At 40.6% G+C, this 21626-nt stretch overlaps 1 protein-coding gene across 1 annotated transcript; it reads right to left on the reverse strand.

Moving 5' to 3' along the window:
- Positions 1 to 217: 217 nt before the first annotated feature.
- Positions 218 to 12512, reverse strand: LOC109886115 (paired box protein Pax-2-B; the record flags this gene model as incomplete). Its single annotated transcript, XM_031819514.1, has 5 exons — positions 11887 to 12512; positions 10141 to 10306; positions 9051 to 9248; positions 3433 to 3519; positions 218 to 368 (listed from the first exon to the last, which is right to left on the reverse strand). Coding segments are annotated over exons 1-5 (645 nt in total), but the record flags the coding sequence as incomplete, so codon positions are not given.
- Positions 12513 to 21626: the final 9114 nt, after the last annotated feature.

Here is a 21626-nt window from a genome sequence, read left to right on the forward strand (position 1 = left end):
GTCAGACAACAACAAGGTGCTCTGAGTCAGACAACATCAAGGTGCTCTGAGTCAGACAACAACAAGGTGCTCTGAGTCAGACAACATCAAGGTGCTCCGAGTCAGCAACATCAAGGTGCTCCGAGTCAGACAACATCAAGGTGCTCCGAGTCAGACAACATCAAGGTGCTCATAGCCAGACAACATCAACAACAAACACAACATTTTGGACAAATACTATTCTGAGGAATAGAAAGCCTTGTCTCTTACCTTCATCTCGTTTCCTCTTCTCGCCATTTGACCGGGGAATACCCAGGATGCCGTTGATGGAGTAGGACCCCACGGGGTCGTTGGAAGGGCTTGTTATAGGTGGAGAGGCCTGGCTCGTACTGAGGGAAAAGAGAAATTTTCAAATTATTATTTCACCTTTATTTTGTGGTACTGTGTAGCTCAGTTGGTAGAGGCACTTGCAGGATCGTGGTTCGATTCCCAGGACCACCCATAACTAAATGTATACACCAGTAGCCGACTGTAAGTTGCTTTGGATGAGGTTCGATTCCCAGGACCACCCATAACTAAATGTATACACAGAGTAGCCGACTGTAAGTTGCTTTGGATGAGGTTCGATTCCCAGGACCACCCATAACTAAATGTATACACAGAGTAGCCGACTGTAAGTTGCTTTGGATGAGGTTCGATTCCCAGGACCACCCATAACTAAATGTATACACAGAGTAGCCGACTGTAAGTTGCTTTGGATGAGGTTCGATTCCCAGGACCACCCATAACTAAATGTATACACAGAGTAGCCGACTGTAAGTTGCTTTGGATGAAGCATCTACTAAATAGTATTTCATGTTATTATTTAACCAGGTTGTTCAATTGAGTAGAAAAATATATTTTTTCAATGGAGACAAGGGTGATTAACAAGGGTTGGGGTTATGATACCGCTTACCCATGTGTGGCCTGGTGTAAGGGTTAGGGTTAGGATACATCTTACCCATGGTGTGGCCTGGTGTAAGGGTTAGGGTTATGATACATCTTACCCATGGTGTGGCCTGGTGTAAGGGTTAGGGTTATGATACATCTTACCCATGGTGTGGCCTGGTGTAAGGGTTAGGGTTATGATACATCTTACCCATGGTGTGGCCTGGTGTAAGGGTTATGATACATCTTACCCATGGTGTGGCCTGGTGTAAGGGTTAGGATAAATCTTACCCATGGTGTGGCCTGGTGTAAGGGTTAGGGTTAGGATACATCTTACCCATGGTGTGGCCTGGTGTAAGGGTTATGATACATCTTACCCATGGTGTGCCTGGTGTAAGGGTTAGGGATACATCTTACCCATGGTGTGGGCCTGGTATAAGGGTTAGGGTTAGGATACATCTTACCCATGGTGTGGCCTGGTGTAAGGGTTATGATACATCTTACCCATGGTGTGCCTGGTGTAAGGGTTATGATACATCTTACCCATGGGTGTGGCCTGGTGTAAGGGTTAGGATACATCTTACCCATGGTGTGGCCTGGTGTAAAGGGTTATGATACATCTTACCCATGGTGTGGCATGGTGTAAGGGTTATGATACATCTTACCCATGGTGTGGCCTGGTGTAAGGGTTATGATGCATCTTACCCATGGTGTGGCCTGGTATAAGGGTTAATGATACATCTTAACCATGGTGTGGCCTGGTATAAGGGTTATGATACATCTTACCCATGGTGGCCTGGTATAAAGGTTATGATACATCTTACCCATGGTGTGGCCTGGTATAAGGGTTATGATACATCTTACCCATGGTGTGGCCTGGTATAAGGGTTATGATACATCTTACCACCCATCTGGTGTGGCCTGGTGTAAGGGTTAGGGTTATGATACATCTTACCCATGGTGTAGCCTGGTGTAAGGGTTATGATACATCTTACCCATGGTGTGGCCTGGTGTAAGGGTTATGCTACATCTTACCCATGGTGTAGCCTGGTATAAGGGTTATGATACATCTTACCCATGGTGGTGGCCTGGTATAAGGGTTAGGATACATCTTACCCATGGTGTGGCCTGGTGTAAGGGTTAGGGTTATGATACATCTTACCCATGGTGTAGCCTGGTGTAAGGGTTATGATACATCTTACCCATGGTGTGGCCTGGTGTAAGGGTTATGCTACATCTTACCCATGGTGTAGCCTGGTATAAGGGTTATGATACATCTTACCAATGGTGTGGCCTGGTATAAGGGTTAGGATACATCTTACCCATGGTGTGGCCTGGTGTAAGGGTTAGGGTTAGGATACATCTTACCCATGGTGTGGCCTGGTGTAAGGGTTATGATATATCTTACCCATGGTGTGGCCTGGTGTAAGGGTTAGGGTTAGGATAATCTTACCATGGTGTAGCCTGGTATAAGGGTTATGATACATCTTACCCATGGTGTGGCCTGGTGTAAGGGTTATGATATATCTTACCCATGGTGTGGCCTGGTGTAAGGGTTAGGGTTAGGATACATCTTACCATGGTGTGGCCTGGTATAAGGGTTATGATATATCTTACCCATGGTGTGGCCTGGTGTAAGGGTTAGGGTTAGGATACATCTTACCCATGGTGTGGCCTGGTATAAGGGTTATGATATATCTACCCATGGTGTGGCCTGGTGTAAGGGTTAGGGTTAGGATACATCTTACCCATGGTGTAGCCTGGTGTAAGGGTTAGGGTTAGGATACATCTTACCCATGGTGTGGCCTGGTATAAGGGTTATGATATATCTTACCCATGGTGGTGGCCTGGTGTAAGGGTTAGGGTTAGGATACATCTTACCCATGGTGTGGGCTGGTGTAAGGGTTATGATATATCTTACCCATGTGTGGCCTGGTGGTAAGGGTTAGGGTTAGGATACATCTTACCCATGGTGTAGCCTGGTGTAAGGGTTATGATATATCTTACCCATGGTTGGCCTGGTGTAAGGTTAGGGTTAGGATACATCTTACCCATGGTGTAGCCTGGTATAAGGGTTAGGGTTAGGATACATCTTACCCATGGTGTGGCCTGGTGTAAGGGTTAGGGTTAGGATACATCTTACCCATGGTGTGGCCTGGTGTAAGGGTTAGGGTTAGGATACATCTTACCCATGGTGTGGCCTGGTGTAAGGGTTAGGGTTAGGATACATCTTACCCATGGTGTAGCCTGGTATAAGGGTTATGATACATCTTACCCATGGTGTGGCCTGGTGTAAGGGTTATGATATATCTTACCCATGGTGTGGCCTGGTGTAAGGGTTAGGGTTAGGATACATCTTACCCATGGTGTGGCCTGGTATAAGGGTTATGATATATCTTACCCATGGTGTGGCCTGGTGTAAGGGTTAGGGTTAGGATACATCTTACCCATGGTGTGGCCTGGTGTAAGGGTTAGGATATATCTTACCCATGGTGTGGCCTGGTGTAAGGGTTAGGGTTAGGATACATCTTACCCATGGTGTGGCCCGGGGCAGACAGGGATGTTCCATCTGGAGACGGGTGGAAAGGCTGCTGGACTTTTGTTCGTATTATCCTGTGATCACAGGAAAGAAAAGATGGTGTCAGTGCTGCTTCCTGCTCTTGGATCAGTTGACTGACGAGATGGAGTCAGTGCTGCTTCCTGCTCTTGGATCAGTTGACTGACGAGATGGAGTCAGTGCTGCTTCCTACTCTTGGATCAGTTGACTGACAAGATGGCGTCAGTGCTGCCTCCTGCACTTGGATCAGTTGACTGACAAGATGGTGTCAGTACTGCTTCCTACTCTTGGATCAGTTGACTGACAAGATGGCGTCAGTGCTGCCTCCTGCACTTGGATCAGTTGACTGACTTTTCACACAATACAGCATGAGGCTATCATTTTGAACATCACCGTGAACGAAGGGCCAGAATGGTCAGTGGTTTAACTTGTTGTTTTTGCAACCTAAACTTCTTCTAATCACAGATTGGATGTAGAAGAACAGATGTTGGACTATATTCTCTATATAATGAAATATTTATTACCAGGACCCATAGTGCAATGTGTCTGAGTGAGATGTCAGTAGTATCTCACCATAATAATGGGTCCAATCCAAAGTCCAGGTGTAGAAACAGCAGTGCCCTACATGTTAGAAAGCCTACTGTACCTTTAAAAGGTGAGATCTGGAGAAGAAAAGTCTTCATTGCACTTTTGCTCTGAGAGGTGATCTTGCAAACAAAGCATGAAATCACATCAATTCACCTCAATGATTGGCTTTCACCTGGTTCTACCTGGCCTGAGCTAATCAGCTCTCCTTCTCTCTCCTTCTCTCTCCTTTTCCCTGCTTCTTTCCCTCTCTCCCTGCCACACGGTAAAGGTTTCCAGGGCTCTCTCTCTCTCTGACTTGCTGCCCTTGGCTTGTCCAGGGCTGTGTCCCAAATGGCAACTCTATTCCCTATATGGTGCACTACTTTTGACCCGAGCTCTATGGCACCCATAGCCCTATATCCCTACGGGCCATGGTCAAAGGTAGTGCGCTATATAGGGACTAGGTTGCCATTTGTGACTGACCACAGCTCTGAGGTCTCTGTGGCTTCAGCAGCAGCCCCCCAGTGCCAACCCCGGTTGTGGACGAGGGTCTATTGATCGAGAGCTTTGGGGGGAGAAAAAAGTTTGGGATTAGTCACAGGCCTAAACAGATGCAAATAGAAGCTATAAATTATATGTGACAGGAAAGCAATATTTCCTTATTGCCTTGCACAAGCTTACGCCAGCATTAGATTTCCTTTAACCTGACTGGCACCGTGGGGAAAGAGGGGAGCTGTCATTGTAATGTGTAACTTTAAAACTATATATCATGTATGACATGGTGTTGTAGCTATTTTAGAACACGGACGGAGCATTAAAGGTGGATCGAGGACGTGGAGGACACATAATGACACGTGTCCCAGTTCACGTTTGCTTGGTTTCCTAATCCTAACACAGATCTGTTGTTGAGAATTTCACCCTTTCTTCTATTTTATTAACATAATAGTATTGTTATTTTAAGACCTCTATTTTATTCAATTGTGTTGCAAATTGAACCGCTTGGTCTGATACTGAACAATTGAACAATTTACACACCACCCTACATTATTTTTAGACGTTAACTAAAAGTCTTAGCCTTTGGGGGTGGAGGGGGACATCATTTCACTATTTGATTGAGAATTTTAGGACCGGTGTAGGTATAATCTTTTTAATAAAAAAAAAAATGTTTTCATAAAATATGGATTGGCCTTTACTACTATAGGCCATAGAAACACATTGAACAACACATTCATAAATGGCAAAGGAATAAGGTTTTGAAGTGTCTGTCCCAAATCTAGAAGATATCAGAAAGCTCAGGAAATAGTGGACACATATTTAACCTCTTTTTATTTTGTTGGCACAAAACTATCTCCATAACTTCATTCATTGTTTAAACCAGTACCAAGTTACCTTCTGACGGAGAACACCATTGTGATAAAACGGAGAACACCATTGTGATAAACGGAGATCACCATTGTGATAAAACGGATATCACCATTGTGATAAAACGGAGAACACCATTGTGATAAAACGGAGAACACCATTGTGATAAAACGGAGATCACCATTGTGATAAAACGGAGAACACCATTGTGATAAAACGGAGAACACCATTGTGATAAAACGGAGAACACCATTGTGTTCGTGAGAATCTCGTCTTTCTACAAAGTGTTCCATGTTCGGTTTGTTTTAGGCGAAACCGTTTGGACGCTACGGACATCATTTGTGAGAAGACCGATATTTGGGGGATGTCTCGTGGTCTGACAAACACCGCTGTAGCTCGGCCACCAACAACCGCAGATGCGGAAGGCCGACACGGGTGGATGTGGTGGATTGAGACTCAGCCCATGCAAAACAAATAAAGATATCTCGAGCTTAAACTGATGGATTTTGATGGGTATTTGTTTTTTATTATGTTACTTAGACTGATGCACCGGTAGACCCTTCAGGATTTTAATGGAAACCCCTTAAAATCTAATATTTATGTTGTTGACTGTAGACACAAAGGACCAAGATATTCAGCTATATATTGTTAAGATGGCTGTGGTATTGATATTGTTTTGAGGTTCAAGGAGTAAAGTACCCACTACTGTCAGACCTCTCCTTAGGGCAAAGCTACAATACAACGACTAGCCTTCCCAGAGATCACATATCAATATTTTATTTACATTTTTTTCCACTTCACTCCATAACAGTTATTTGACCCCCTGACTTCTGTGTGCGATATAAATCCAGAAGCCTTTATTTGGAAATACATGTTCTTGATATCGAATAAGCAATTTGAAGGAATGAATTAATGACTTAGCTGTTGCTGAAAATCCCCTGAAGAAATATTAAAATTGCTTTACTTTTGAATCAATATTATTGAACGCCATTGAGACCCCTTTTTTATGTGTAGTAACGGCTAGCGGCGATACTTGTTGTGGGGTCATTTCTTCCTTGTGGCGCGGTGGCCCAGACCCAGTCCAGCCAGACACCAACTACAACAGGATCTCTATAACAGTTAATAATGCATACAGGGGAACAGTGTTTAAACCTAGATCCTCTTATGTCAACAGTCCCGGGGGTCACTTTTGTTTGGCCATAAAAAAAACCTTTTAGAGTAACGGTCAGTAGTCCCAGTCCTTCCCTTTGTCTACGCTTTGTTAGTGTAGCCAATTCTCCACGTGATTCACCTTGTTTAAAGATAAGTGCTATACTGGCCAATATGAAGCTACTGCCTGGTCTGTTGTGTACTGGATGGAACATCAACCGGTGTTTTGAAGACTGTTTTAGGAAAACCCTTATTGGGAATGTGCTGTGTGTTCGTAACTGCTATTGAGTCATAATCCTAGACATATAGTCTACTGATGCATGGTTGGCATTGAACCTTCCACTGTAGAACAGCCCTTTTCTGGTCTCAAGGAAGCAGGTTTAGACAGATATTTCATACAATTACTATCCAACAATTCAGTCAAAATATTGCATTGGACTGACTTGAGTTAAAACCGTGTGTGTGTGTGTGTGTGTGTGTGTGTGTGTGTGTGTGTGTGTGTGTGTGTGTGTGTGTGTGTGTGTGTGTGTGTGTGTGTGTGTGTGTGTGTGTGTGTGTGTGTGTGTGTGTGTGTGTGTGTAGAATAAAGTGTCAGATAATTTAAATGTAACATTGAACCACTAAAAGGTTCTTCACTCCACAAAGAGAAATATTCAGTATTATGAAATTAAAATACATTCAAAGTAGCTTTCGTCTTTGGTTAATAGAATTACATTTAGTTAAATTCACATTTTAATACCCCCCCCCCCCCCCCCCCCCATAATAAACAAAGACACATAGGGGATTATTTCAGTTAAAAAATAGCTAAGCGAGATTGAATTTGATTCTAATTGAAAACTTTATAGGTGGATCTTTTAATGATATGAATGTACATTTTGAATCTATCACATACATGTGTCTGAGACTGCTTAAATGGGCCTTTTTAAGCAATCACGAGGCATGAAATGAATTTTTCTTCAGCTCTTTCTCTATTTAAAAAGATGTCTTGTGTGGGGCTGTCTGTCCACGCTCTTTCTGCAGTCAGCTCATTAAAGTGTGATGCTGCTGCTGCCTCTATGGAACACTGCCTCTTAACGAAAGTTCATCACCGAGGATCTCTGGCGGGTAGGGGGTCTATTTCTCTACCTCTTTCTCCCCCTCCCCTCTCTCACAATACTATCTCTCTCTCTCTCTCTCTCCCTCTCTCTCTGCTATCGCTCTTACACCCCTTGGTCTGTTTCACCAATGCACTCAAAGTCCTCTTTGTGATCATGATGTTTCCTTGTTACTTTACAGAAGTGAAGGCTATATGTGGTGGTATTATAATGCAGTTCTCCACATCAACCATAAATACACCATCTGACCTCAATCTTGCACGTGCGATCTTAACCAGCGGGCAGGCAGGATCCTCTCCAAATTAGATTTGTATGAGGAAGTTTTCAGAATATCTATTTACATAAAATGTCATTTGATAATGAATTCATAACACGTGTTTTTAGTGAAAATACACTTCCCACTCTTTGTTTCACTGGTTGGACAAATACACTAATATAGGCCGAATGCTTTAACAATCCCATTATTTTACAAACTATAACAGCGATATGTGAAATAAGACAAAATGCAACTGCATTTAGCAAAGGCAAATCAGAGAAAAATAGACGATGTATATACATACAGGTGCGCCTGAACAAGGAAGTTAACCCACTGTTCCAAGGCAGTCATTGAAAATAAGAATTTGTTCTTTAACTGACTTGCCTCGTTCAATAAAGGATTTTTTAAAAATAAAATAAAAACAGGTACTCCTCTTTAAATAGACCACACGACTCCACAAAGCTTCAAACCAAACCAGCTATAGGTCTAAACTGTAAAGAAAATGTCCAATACAACACATTAGATGTGGTGCTATTGAACAATTGCTCGGCTTTCGGTGCCACGCGGGATCTGGTCACCGGCTTGCCCTATTGATCGGTTTTCATCCAGACAGATTCACTTCGTCCTAAGATATACTGCTGATTGCTGGGGGAGTTTGGACTGAAAGATTGAATTGCACCGTCGAGACCACCCTCGATGGGAGAAAAAGTTTGTCAAACTCTGGACTTATAGGTCCTATAGGCTCCTATTCTGCAGTGCAGTTCATAGATGGAAAACGTACATTGACAAAAATACCTTGAGAGTTCATCACGACTTGGAAGATGCTTTAGAAATACTGTTAAATAGTCATAAAGATGTTCTATCCGTATAACAGCCAATGGAAGTAAATTATACAGTATATAATAAAGTCAATCTCCTGTAAAAAAAATAAAATAAATGTAGGCCAGGCGTTGAGGCCTAAACATGGACAGACGAAAGCAATGCTGCTATTATTGTCATTTGTACATTTTCTTGATGAAATTTGCAAGGATGTTTCCCAATTTTATGATTTTATATATTTTCCAGATGTTTTTGACGTTAACATAATACTATTTTACGTTTTCATTCAAAGGAATGGGCTTATTGGTTATGTCATTATCAATAAAGAAATAGTGGTTACCTGTTAATGGACGAGACGCTTGGAACCGTGTCGTTGTCACAGACGCCCTCAGCTAACAGTCTGTCTCTGATTTCCCACGCGAACATGGTCGGATTCTGACGCTTGTAGTCCGCTATTTTATCCACAACCTTTGGAGTCGCCACTTTCGGTTTGGACCCACCAATAACTCCTGGCTTTATACTTCCGGTCTCGTAGTATCTGCAACAATAATCAACAACGTATCGATCATGAAACATCTAGGCTATCTGTTGGATGGACAATTCTTCGTTTTCTTGGCTAGAGTTGATTTAAATTATCATTAGATTTGTGGATGTATTCGAATGTTTATGCACCTTATGCCCCCAAAATACTGTGTTGCGCCTACAGGACATTCAACCCGCAAACATCTCCAAAATGTGCACATTGTCGTCTGAGGCAAACTTGATATATATATGTACTTTATAGCCTAGGCTATACTCTAACTCTGTGTGGTGGAGTGACTTAAAATCTTTTTGTAGGATCCAAAAATAACAGCGAAGACTTATGATCAAATAATTGAGCTATTCCTTCCGGCTACAACCCATTACAATGGTGTCCAACTTTATCTTCTGTGCCAAAAAGACTAAGAAAAGATGAAGAAAACATGCAATTAATTTCAAATGACATGCTACCAAGTGTTGCTATTGAACTCATTTAGACAAACATTCCAAGTGCATAAAACAAATACCTTTTAAAATCCTTTTGATAGCTGAAAAATATTTTAAAAACATTCAAATGTCGTACGGACACGAACCCAATACAATTCAGTTGTAATCTGATATAGCCTAAATTACGGGGATACCAGTTTAGCTGTGTACAGACACAGTACCGCTCCTCGTGATGGCTAGGATTAAGTCAGATATTGTTTCTTATATCCTCATTATGTGTGCATAATATACTGACGTGTTTCCACTCTTTCTTTTGTTGCCATGTTTTGTTATATTTTGGTCGAATCTGTTTTATTTGGAGTCTGCCAATATGTAGGGATAAGAGTTGCAGGACAGGTGCATTTTTTTTATTTTTAAGAGTGCGTTTTTCTGTCTCATGATGGGTAGTTTCTCCATCGTCTTACCTGCCCAGTATTTTGCTGACACAGCCGTGGCTGACCCGTAGTTGTCTCGAAATGTCACAGGGTCTCACTCCTTGGTGCGCGAGTTCTACGATTCTTGTCCTCACCACGTCAGGTAGGGGTCTGCCGTTGACAAACACCCCGCCTAGCTGGTTCACACCGCCGTGCCCTATATGGGAGACAACAACAGCACAGAAAACCATAACATTAAATACAGGGGTGTGGGAGATTTTGTAGGTTATAGTATCACCTCAGCTATAATGCACTGTATGGTATTACAACGTTTCAACGGAACAATTTAGACATATCATATCTAAGCATCCGGTCTTGAATATGATTTTAATGGTCCAATATCCAAGCCTGTACTTTAAGATGGACATGTGGTTGTGGGTTGGGGGCTATATTATTCTTTCCCAGGGACGTCATCAATTCATGTATAAAAAATCAAAATAAATGTATATCAACTCTGTTTGTAGGCTACTCTGAAGATGTGCGTGACAAGGTCACGTAGGCTATAACTTTTAGAAAGACAGTATGATATTATAGCCTACCATTAGCTACTATAACATATTGGTAAGTGAACGGTTGGTTGTCCAAAATTGCTCCTCCATTGAATATCACGCTAGTTTCCTGCAGGCTATCCTGTTCAATAGCAATACTGTCATTTTACAATCCCCCCCCCCCCCCCCCAAAATAGGTAATTAACCATTTATAAACACATGCTTAATTAGCATAAATGGTCTATATGATAGTTGGAATATTCTTCATACTTTAATTAGACCGATTCTATTTTATAAAATGGTAACACTGCAGTGATAATACGTATCATCTCTCGTCTAGATCGTTTAATACAAGGCGGATATCTTTTCAACTCTGGCCCACGGCTCGGGTTGGCTATAGAGTTACACGCTCTTTCATTTTTCTTTTCTCCGTAATTATAAATAATTAAGCGCTTTGATTACTCATATTACATATTATTTTGTAAATGAAGAAAAAAAAGGGGGGTAAATTATTCACAAGCATGAACAAAACAACATCTAACTCCATTCATTATTTCACCTGTACAACAACAATAGGCCTTGCAATATCATGTCAAGTAAATTTGTAACAATATTATATTCAATTAAGATACTGTTTATTTTAATGTGTGTATTGTTTAAGTGTTATTTGGTAAATCAATAAATTGGTGCCTATTAGAATATTGGCCTAATAAATTGGCACGGACCTGTCAATGACACGTATTAACCTGGTGACAGGTTTACTAATTCCAATGTGACGTGTTTTGTTCTTCTATTTTTTTTTCTTCAAATTTGGTAACGCTACACAAAACGTGGGCCTTTTTTACGAGTTTACTGTGCACAATTGAGAAAAATACAAACACAATAATATATTAGATGTACGTGTGCCGGTCTGTAAATAAGCACATATTATAAACACAATATTTTCAGTTAAAAAATAGTTTCAAATGTGTCTTCCAAATATTAACATTCCCATCGAAGTTGATTGGATTTGCTTGTTCACAATGCCACTGTAATTCAGGCTACATTAAAACGCTGGAGCGGTTTTGTTTTGTCGGTTGTGATATGCAACAACATGCAGACGATGTTGCATTGTCAGTGGAATGAGTGTATCGCTGTCAACGATAATATTCGCTAGGCTATTGGCCTATTTAGAATCATTATCTTGTTTTCACAGGCTCAGTTTTCGTTGCAAACACAACAATATCTGAAAAACTCATTATCTACTTACGGTGCATCGCTGAGAACGGGTCTACTTTGCAGTGAATATCCATCGGATAGCAAAGGAAAGACGGGTAATCAATGGAAGTCGCCGTTTCGCCTTTGTAATGCAGATAAAAATGGGAAGAAACGGAAAAACTTTATTCGATTAAAGATTTCGCTTTTCCCTCCACTCAGTCAATGAGAGGGTTTAACTTCTTCTAAAAGTTGCCGTCGTGGTAACAGTCCGTGCCGAGAATAGAGGCTACTGCTGGTCAGGTGCAGAACATGACCGACGCTTGGTTCATCAACGTGGAAATGTTTTTCAGTTTGAGTTGGATTTTCAAAACCTGGAATGATGAGATGATTTTTCTCAGAACATGATGACGAATAGGACAAACCTTTACGTCTAAAACCGTTCTTGACAGTCCTGTGGTAAATAGATAGATCCTAGTTCCGGCCTTGATTTGCTGGTTGGTTGCGGTGGATAGTACGCTCAGATACGCATAGACATGACAGAAGAAACATGGACACTGTGGGGAGTCTGGTGCCCTGCTACCTTCCCCTTTTCCTTGACTCTAAAATGGGGTGGATGCGTTAGCCTGAATCTTTGGGTTGAGAATGAAGCCCCTCACCGTGTGTGCGTTTCTAAAAGCAAGCTGCCTGCCCCCCCCCCTCCCCTCCGCGGACCCCCTTGCTTATGGATGAGTTGTCAGACAAAGGCAATAGATTCCAACACTTTGTGATTCGCCAACGCAAAAACCTGGAGCCCAAACGAGGAGGTCCCAGGGTCTGACACACCGAAAGGGGAGGGAAAATAAACAAGGAATTGACTCGGAGTTTTAAGATCAGAGTTTCCAGACATTAGATCGGGACGAGGGGTAAATGAAAGCCATTTTTGACTTTATCAATATCTAGAGTTTATTTTATTAGATGAATAACGGACTGAGATAGGAATAGACTAACATTTGGGTGAACATACTATCGCTAGACGTTTTACAAGTTGGCATAACTGTACAAATAGCCTAACGCATATTTCCTGGCTTGGTAAATCATTATTTTCTTGTTGAGATTATGTTATGTAGGCTGCTGGAATGCATCGTTGTTCTAGTCTACTTAATGACGCTAATGCTTCATGCGTGTATATTATAAGTATTTGACATGTTTTGCTATGTAGGCCTACAGCTCAAATGCGATTGTTTTGCACGTTGTTTACATGTAAAACAAACGCTGCATGTCTTATGTATATAGGTTTAACTTACTATGTGAAGTATAACGAGAAGGGGCTTGAAGAGGGGAGTGGAGGGCTCTGGACAATCGGTCGTCGATACATTGACCTTTTATGTTATTTTATTGATTCGGTGATCATGACCACCTTCCTGTGATGGATGTACAGCCTGCGCTGACTGGGCCGAGGGGCTAGTAGTTGTATAGGGGCTGGAGGTGAGATTGGACAGGGGAGCCGGGTGCCGGGGTTGGCAGTGTGTGTCAACACAACCCGCAGTGCTCTCCTCCACACCTTCTGTAGATGGCGCTCACAGGTTTCATTTGTCTAAACCGTTTAAACCGACCGTATACTTCTGATGTCAAAAGAAGTTACAACTCCGGTTGCAAGTCAAACTGTGGATGCTCCATGTTCATGGGATTAGTGATGACAGTAATATGAATATTGATTAGCTTCGATAAATAGGTCTACATGTCAGTGACTGCATGGATTGAATTTCACTGCCAATGTAGAATTGTAATGCGTCAAAATTCCTAGTGCTTGTTATAACACCGGCCATATTATTATAATCAAATGAATCATTTAAATAAAATTGAAACAATTCAGGTAGCCTACCAAACATAATTATTTTTTTTCTGACACGAATTCATTCAACTTCTTTTTTTTAGGGGGGGGGGGTGGTTGTCTTATTTCAGATATATTTATGATTTATTTTAGATATCCAATTATTTTTAGTTGATTTAATTACATACATGAAATAGTTCAAGTGTAGGCTATGGGCTAGGTCTACAGAGCCACCATCATCCTGCGAAAAGTTGAACGGTAATATTAATGCAAAAAAAAAATCAATATTGATCATGGTAATATATTAACCATAACAAACAATATTGATTATTCTTGTTCTTATTTATATTCCTAGTATTCATAATAATTAACAGCAAAATTATAATTACCACAAAAAATATTGTTAGAGTTTAGTTATATTAATTCGTTTTTTTTTATAGGCCCTTAGGCTATAAATGTGAATGTCTCCTACGTCTTCAATCGACATGTTGTTTAAGGCCAGTACTGGAGGGTGGCCCTCACGAAGGTCCAACGTTGGATGAGAGAGCTGCGTGCCTGGTGGCACTTGATATTTTTTGGGGGGATTGTATTTTTTGGGGGGATATCTCTGAGGAACATAGGCGGCTACATCTATTGCTCTGCCTTCTGGTCAGGTTAGGGGATAATTTCTCTTATAGGCCCTACTGTTTTTGGAGTGAGCTTCTGGTACAATATGTAGCACTATAGGGTGTAATTTCACACTCCACTGCACATTTCCCCTAAAGCTAAGTTTATTTTTTTTCTATAAGACCCCCCAATTCTTTTCCGCTGCCCTTGTGCTCTGCGCGATTTGGTCTCCAAGTGCAAAAAAATTAGGCGTTAATGTCGCCCCCCCCCCCCCCCCCCCATTAGGGGACCAAGTATGAAAATGATTGTAAACACCGCATATGGTAAATGAATACAAAGATGCTGACTATGTTTATTTTCATTGTCCTATCACTTGAATAGCACAGGGCGCGTGTGTGGCGTGTTTGACCCTCTGTTCGGTTCCTTGGCTCGTATCACCCCTCTTTTTAGAGAGAGAGGCCGTTCTATTCAGCCCCTACACAGGGTCAGAACCTATTTAAAAGCGATTCAGTGGGAAATTAAACAAGAAGATGCCTGAATAAATTGATGTTCCGGTCGCTGCGATTTATAGCAGACCCAAAGCAAGTTCTGTTAAGATGGTGGGCTTTAAGAAGACATTGACTTACAAAGTGTCTTATTTTGTGGTTCACTTAGATTATTTACATGATGTGCATAACCACCATTTTATTTATGAGCGTGCGAGTCCAAGAGTGCCTGTAGATGATTCATTTCTACAACCCCTGAACTTTACATTACCTATAGTAGGCTAGGATAGCCAACTGACATGGTGTAGGCCAGAAAGGGAATTATTTACGATAAATAGGCCTACATTCGGATTGTCGCCAATAATAGTGTTTTTTGTGTTTTTTGAGGGGGGGGGGGGGGACATGTTTTGGGACACCAGTGACCACACCCATGAAAATTGGTTTAATATATTGACAGAGAGCAATTTATCTTTCGCTCCGTTTGATAATAGTCTGTGTAGTCTCTAAGTGCCATGGAGAGGGAAAGGCAGAGGAGAGGAGAAGAACCGTACAGAACTAGGAGCTCCGCCCGCAGGACACACGATAGGTCCTGCTAGAAAAACCGTTGAATACACGATAGGTTCCGCTGGGAAAAAACGTGTAATATTGTCATCGATAACAGAATTTAGTAGTAGTGAGACAGTGACTAGTAACGAAACTTTATTTCGAAGAAGATAATGTTTGTTTTGTTCAGTTCTCTGTTGCCGCTGCTTTGCCTCTAGTCTCGTTTACCTTCGTATTGTTATGGCAACGTCACCCAATCGATGTGACTTTTTCACTTCTAGCTGCCTACGGTCGACTGTCTTCAGTTAGGACCTGAGATCACGGCCTGGGTATTAGTCGAACATGTATCCTTTGGATCTTATGGGGGAGTTAAAACAATACATCATTTCATTTCAATGAGCTGCTAGCCCAATGTGTATTGTTGTATTGCATTGAACATATTATAATGTTTGTAAAATAAATAAAAAATCCAATAAATAAATACTATATTCCGAAAGCTATAGGCCTATTCGTTTGACACAATCTACTGGCGTTTTGGTGTTGAGAATTGATTTTTTTTTTTACATAAAACTTCCATATTTCAAGTTGAATGAAATGCAGTTATTGTATGGTCATAAAAGAAAACATAATTGCCACTATATGATAGGCTGAATAATTATGTCATTTCACTTTAAACTCCTCTTCTGAATGATTTATTTTCACCAACTTGATTATTGAATAATTCAAAATGATCATATATATATTAAAATGAGTTTGACTAATACTGAACTGTTGAAAATGAACCTTTCTATTCCTATCACGTCCGTATGTTTGTCACATGTCACCCAAGTAGGTCTTGCAGCGTGTCAAAACGTTATAGAAAGCTGACACAATAAAGCCAGGACGTCGAGGAACCCCAGTCTTCTGAACGCGCGCTCTCGAACGTCCCTTTTCTCTGTCAAATTCTGAGATATCTTCCAACTATAGTCTTCACGATGACATTATATTAGTCTACAAGGTGAAACTCTATGCAGGAACAACAACAAAAAATACCCCCCAAAAATAACCCTCGTCACATTTGAAGGCCTCATTTCAATTAGACACAAAAACCAATACATTTTGCCGAATGCTAAGAGAGAGTTATTAGGAGTATTGAATTTGGAAAAGGTCTTACCCCCAGCTCAGTTCAATTAGCTCCATGCACGCGACTTTAAATAGCTGCTTAGTCGCGAGCAGAGCGTCCGATGGAACAGATGGTGCAACCAATTTGATTCCATCCTCCAACACCATCCAAAGATTGATTTTGCACTTGCTTTTAATTTTACCATAATTAATTAGATCATTACAACTGTTTTCCATTGATTTTCCCATTTAAATTCAAAATTAAAAGGTGAATTAGTATGTGATCTATGTTTTCTATTAACCGTATGGGACAACAATATAGAACAAATGTTCACCAAAATTGATATGCAAAACCTCCCAGTATGTCCATGCAAAGCATCGCAGTAAAAAAGAAGAAGATTCATTTGCTGGCATCGAAGGTGTTTTAAAATGTCTATACAATTCTGAACTAAAATGCATCAAATGCATCGAGATTATATATATTTTTAAATGATATACAATTTAAAGCTGTTCAACAAAACACACACACACACACACACACACACACACACACACACACACACACACACACACACACACACACACACACACACACACACACACACACACACACACACCGTTATAAAAGTTATCGAATTTGGACGTTTTAGATTGGATAATCCAGGGCGCACCACACAGGGCCTCCCCACCGTAAAGGCGTTGTAACCTCTAACCTGGTTTTAACAGGAGGGTTTATCAATAACACTAGGGATATGATTCTCTCTGGATCCATTTGATCTACCTCTTCACTTTCAGAATGTTACCAGACACACTCGTATCTGTAGAGTGAACTATTATCACCAATATACATTAACGGTTGGTTTTGCATTAACTGGAAACGTGACGGGTAGACTATTAGACTAACGACAGAGTCTATGATTAGGTTGGCTTGACATTGCTTAGCAACAGTGACATGGTCTTGTTTCAGAACAGAAACCAAAGCAAACCTACAAATGTCATGTCTGGGGCAAATGAAAATGACATTGGTTTAACAAATTGTACGTGATTTCCAACAGCTCAGAGTTATCATTTTTGGCCACTGGTCCGGAGCTCTGTTTACAGGCTAATCCAGCTGCCCGACCCGGACCCTGAGCTCCCTCTCCGGCTTGGCGTCTTCAATATCCTAGATGGTTCCCCTGTATTTGTGGTAGACCTACCCCAACCACATCAAAGGATATTCTGAACATTGCAATGCAGACAAGACACACGAATGATGCTTGTACAAGAGATGCAGGCCTATTTTACACTATGCATCATTTTTGGGGGACACGTTTTTTTCGTAAAGAGGCTCAGACGAAGAGTTCCATCTTGATCCCTTATTATAGGTTACTGTGTGGAATATTTTTCTTGTAGGCCTATACTTTGGAACCGGAATAAACGAAAAATGTCGATTCAAGTATTGCTCTTGGATGACTGCAGCCTCATTTAATGTTACTGTCTTTCATGTGAAATCATGAAAAATTAAGAATAGAAATAAAAGTCAATGTAAAAGTTTTACAACTGTTAGGTCCATATTTCAGATGATAAAATCCACATAGCAGAAAGACTCGATTTTGAGTATCGCTGTATCTTTGAGTAGAGCTGTAAAATGCGACACATTTAAATCCATACATTAGAAACCATTTATTTATTATGAATTCAATTGTGAGATACTTTGAAATTATATGATGACAGCTAGCATTTACATTCATCTCATGTCGGTTTGTCCCCGCTCTCCCTCCCTTTCGCTCTCTGCCCTCGTCTCCACACACACACACACACACACACACACACACACACACACACACACACACACACACACACACACACACACACACACACACACACACACACACACACACACACACACACACACACACACACACACACGCATACACACGGGCGCGCACCCGCATACACACACACACCGAATAGGGTTCATTTATTCGTAGCCTACCATTGGGCTGTAAGTGAAAAATCCAACTGCAAGTGAAAGAGGATTCAGGTTAGATGACTTTGATTAGTATACACTTTGTTCAATTACTTTGTTAAATTACTTTCCATACCCTGAGTACAAAAGCAGTCAGACTGTGGTGTTTCTGAGCTCTCTATGCCCCGGGTACCACAAATGATTAACCAAAATTAACATCTTCTGATTTGCATTTTAAATGTGAAACGCGAAAACAATGCATAGCCCGTACATAGTCTATTACTTCGATTCTGATAAGGTTTAAATTGATTATAAGTATAATAAATTATATTGTATTATTATTATTATTTAGTATTATTATTGTTCTAATTATAATAATAATAATTCTTATTTTACTCTATTTTTACATGTAGGCCCATTCACATTGTTTTGCCACACATGGAGATAGGCCATACAGGTTGAGTACTTATAATGATGTCAATTAGTTTGACCAGAAGGGGCACTCCAGGTATTGACCCTAGTCTAGTCTACCACAAGACAGTTAGAATCATTTGAACCTTGTTCAGTTTTTTTTTATAGCAATAGAAAAGAAATACAAAAAAAAGTAATAAATAAATCAAAAAGTGGTATGGATGTTTGAAACCTTTAACCTCCTGTGATGGTCTATACTGGAAACGTTGAGTGAGGTCATCAGTATCATCATCATCATCATCATCATCAGTAAATGATGATACAGTGGCCGGTTTACTGAAATTATTCTTATATATGGTAATCAATCAATCAATCAAATCAATCAAATGTATTTATAAAGCCCTTCTTACATCAGCTGATGTCACAAAGTGCTGTACAGAAACCCAGCATAAAACCCCAAACAGCAAGCAATGGCAGATGATTAAGCACCGTGACTAGGAAAAACTCCCTAGAAAGGCAGGAACCAATGAAGAAACCTAGAGAGGAACCAGGCTCTGAGGGGTGGCCAGTCCTCTTCTGGCTGTGCCGGGTGGAGATTATAACAGAACATGGCCAAGATGTTCAAACGTTCGTAGATGACCAGCAGGGTCAGATAATAATAATCACAGTGGTTGTAGAGGGTGCAACAGGTCGACACCTCAGGTGATATAGAAAGACCTCACCTTTTTGTCACCTGTTCCTGGACAACTTTTCACACACTCTTCTCTTTTTCTCTCTTCTTCATTCTTTTCTTAGTTAAGGTGAAGAACTTACTGCAGACCGATCTGCCAATGGAATGCTACGTCTTACTGCAGACCGATCTGCCAATGGAATGCTACGTCTTACTGCAGACCTATCTGCCAATCGAATGCTACGTAGTTCTCTGCCCATCTACCTCACCATAATAACAGGGACACATTTGTTAAATCGCTCTTGAATTAAAAACACTGGAGAATAAAATATGTTCATTAAAGACGTAAAAATGCACCCTTGCACTTCAGACAATATGCAGATTGGAGGGTAATTGTTAAATGTGCCCTGCAGTGCTGGATTAAAATAGGACGGTGTTCAGCTCATGTCATTTCGGAAAAAAATTCTTCATATTATAGCACTGTTCTGGGAACAGGGGCGAAGTTTCCCTCCCTCCTCCCCCCCATTCAAACTTTCCACATGAATAATCAAATGTGTGCCCGAAAACTTCACAAAGACTACTGAAAGAAAGGCGTTCTAATGAGTTGGTTTTGTATAATATAGGCCATTATTCAAACTAATTGTGAATACATTGAATTGTCCCACCACCTTACCTTACCGATAGACGGATAAAGGGTTTTTAATGTGTTCATATTGGCACATGTTTGTAAACATATTATGTGAAAAATAATAATTGAAAGGAAAATAAGTGCAATTGTAGGTAGCACTGTGCAAAATCTCATTTCAGGCAGTAGCCTAAAAATGATTGATAATATCTTTGCATGGAAGTAGCCCTACTGTATGTAACATAACTATGTCTAAGCATTCATTAATGAAATCAAAGTAAAGTTTGTCAGAAATCCTAAGAAATAAATGTCGTATTGAAAAGAGTGCTCTTAGTGCTACGGTTGGTGAGAATGGAAGAGGAGACAATATTTCAGCCAGCTATTTAACACATATGGTCCTGATTTGCTTCTACGTTCTACGGCTGCCTCTGGTCTCATGTCTTTATAATCTCTCTGTGTGTGTGTGTGCGCGCGTGTGTGTGTGTGTGTGTGTGCGTGCGTGTATGTATGTGTATGTATGTGTGTGTGTGTGTATGTATGTGTGTGTGTGTGCGTGCGTGCGTGTGTGTGTGTGTATGTATGTGTGTGTGTGTGTGTGTGTGTATGTGTATGTATGTGTGTGTGTGTGTGTGTGTGTGTGTGTGTGTGTGTGTGTGTGTGTGCGTGTGTGTGTGTGTGTGTCTGTATGTGTGTGTGTGTGCGTGTGTGCGTGCACGTGTGTGTATGTGTATGTATGTGTGTGTGTGTGTGTGCCCCAGGCTGCCCAGAGGTGGCCACCCAGCTGCCTCTCGCTAAAGCAGACAGGGAACAGCTTCCCATCATGTCAGCAATATGGGAACCGGAGCTTCTGTCCGGTGGGCCTGTGACATGTGTTAGCCTATGGCATGTCTCTTGTGAATAGATTATCTTTGTTGTGAATGGATTATCTTTGTTGTGAATGGATTATCTTTGTACTTCCTGGTGCCATGATGAACTGCCTTTGCAAATATCAGTATGTTTCTATTTCTTCCATATGATAATTCTTCCACTTCACATATTTAACATGTTGGTATGATGTCTATTCCACTTCACATATTTAACATGTTGGTATGATGTCTATTCCAATTCAGATATTTAACATGTTGGTATGATGTCTATTCCACTTCACATATTTAACATGTTGGTATGATGTTTATTCCACTTCAGATATTTAACATGTTGGTATGATGTCTATTCCACTTCACATATTTAACACATTGGTGGTGTGATGTTTATTCTACTTCACATATTTAACATATTTGTACAGTATGATGTTTATTCCACTTCACATATATAACATGTTGGTATGATATTTATTCCACTTCACACATTTAACATATTTGTACAGTATGATGTTTATTCCACTTCACATATTTAACATGTTGGTATGATGTTTATTCCACTTCACATATTTAACATGTTGGTATGATATCTATTCCACTTCACATATTTAACATATTGGTGGTGTGATGTTTTATTCTACTTCACATATTTAACATGTTGGTATGATGTTTAGTCCACTTCACACATTTAACATATTTGTACAGTATGATGTTTATTCCACTTCACATATAT

The sequence above is a fragment of the Oncorhynchus kisutch genome, unplaced genomic scaffold (assembly GCF_002021735.2).
Source record: "Oncorhynchus kisutch isolate 150728-3 unplaced genomic scaffold, Okis_V2 scaffold2228, whole genome shotgun sequence".
NCBI classification, from domain to species: Eukaryota; Metazoa; Chordata; class Actinopteri; order Salmoniformes; family Salmonidae; genus Oncorhynchus; species Oncorhynchus kisutch.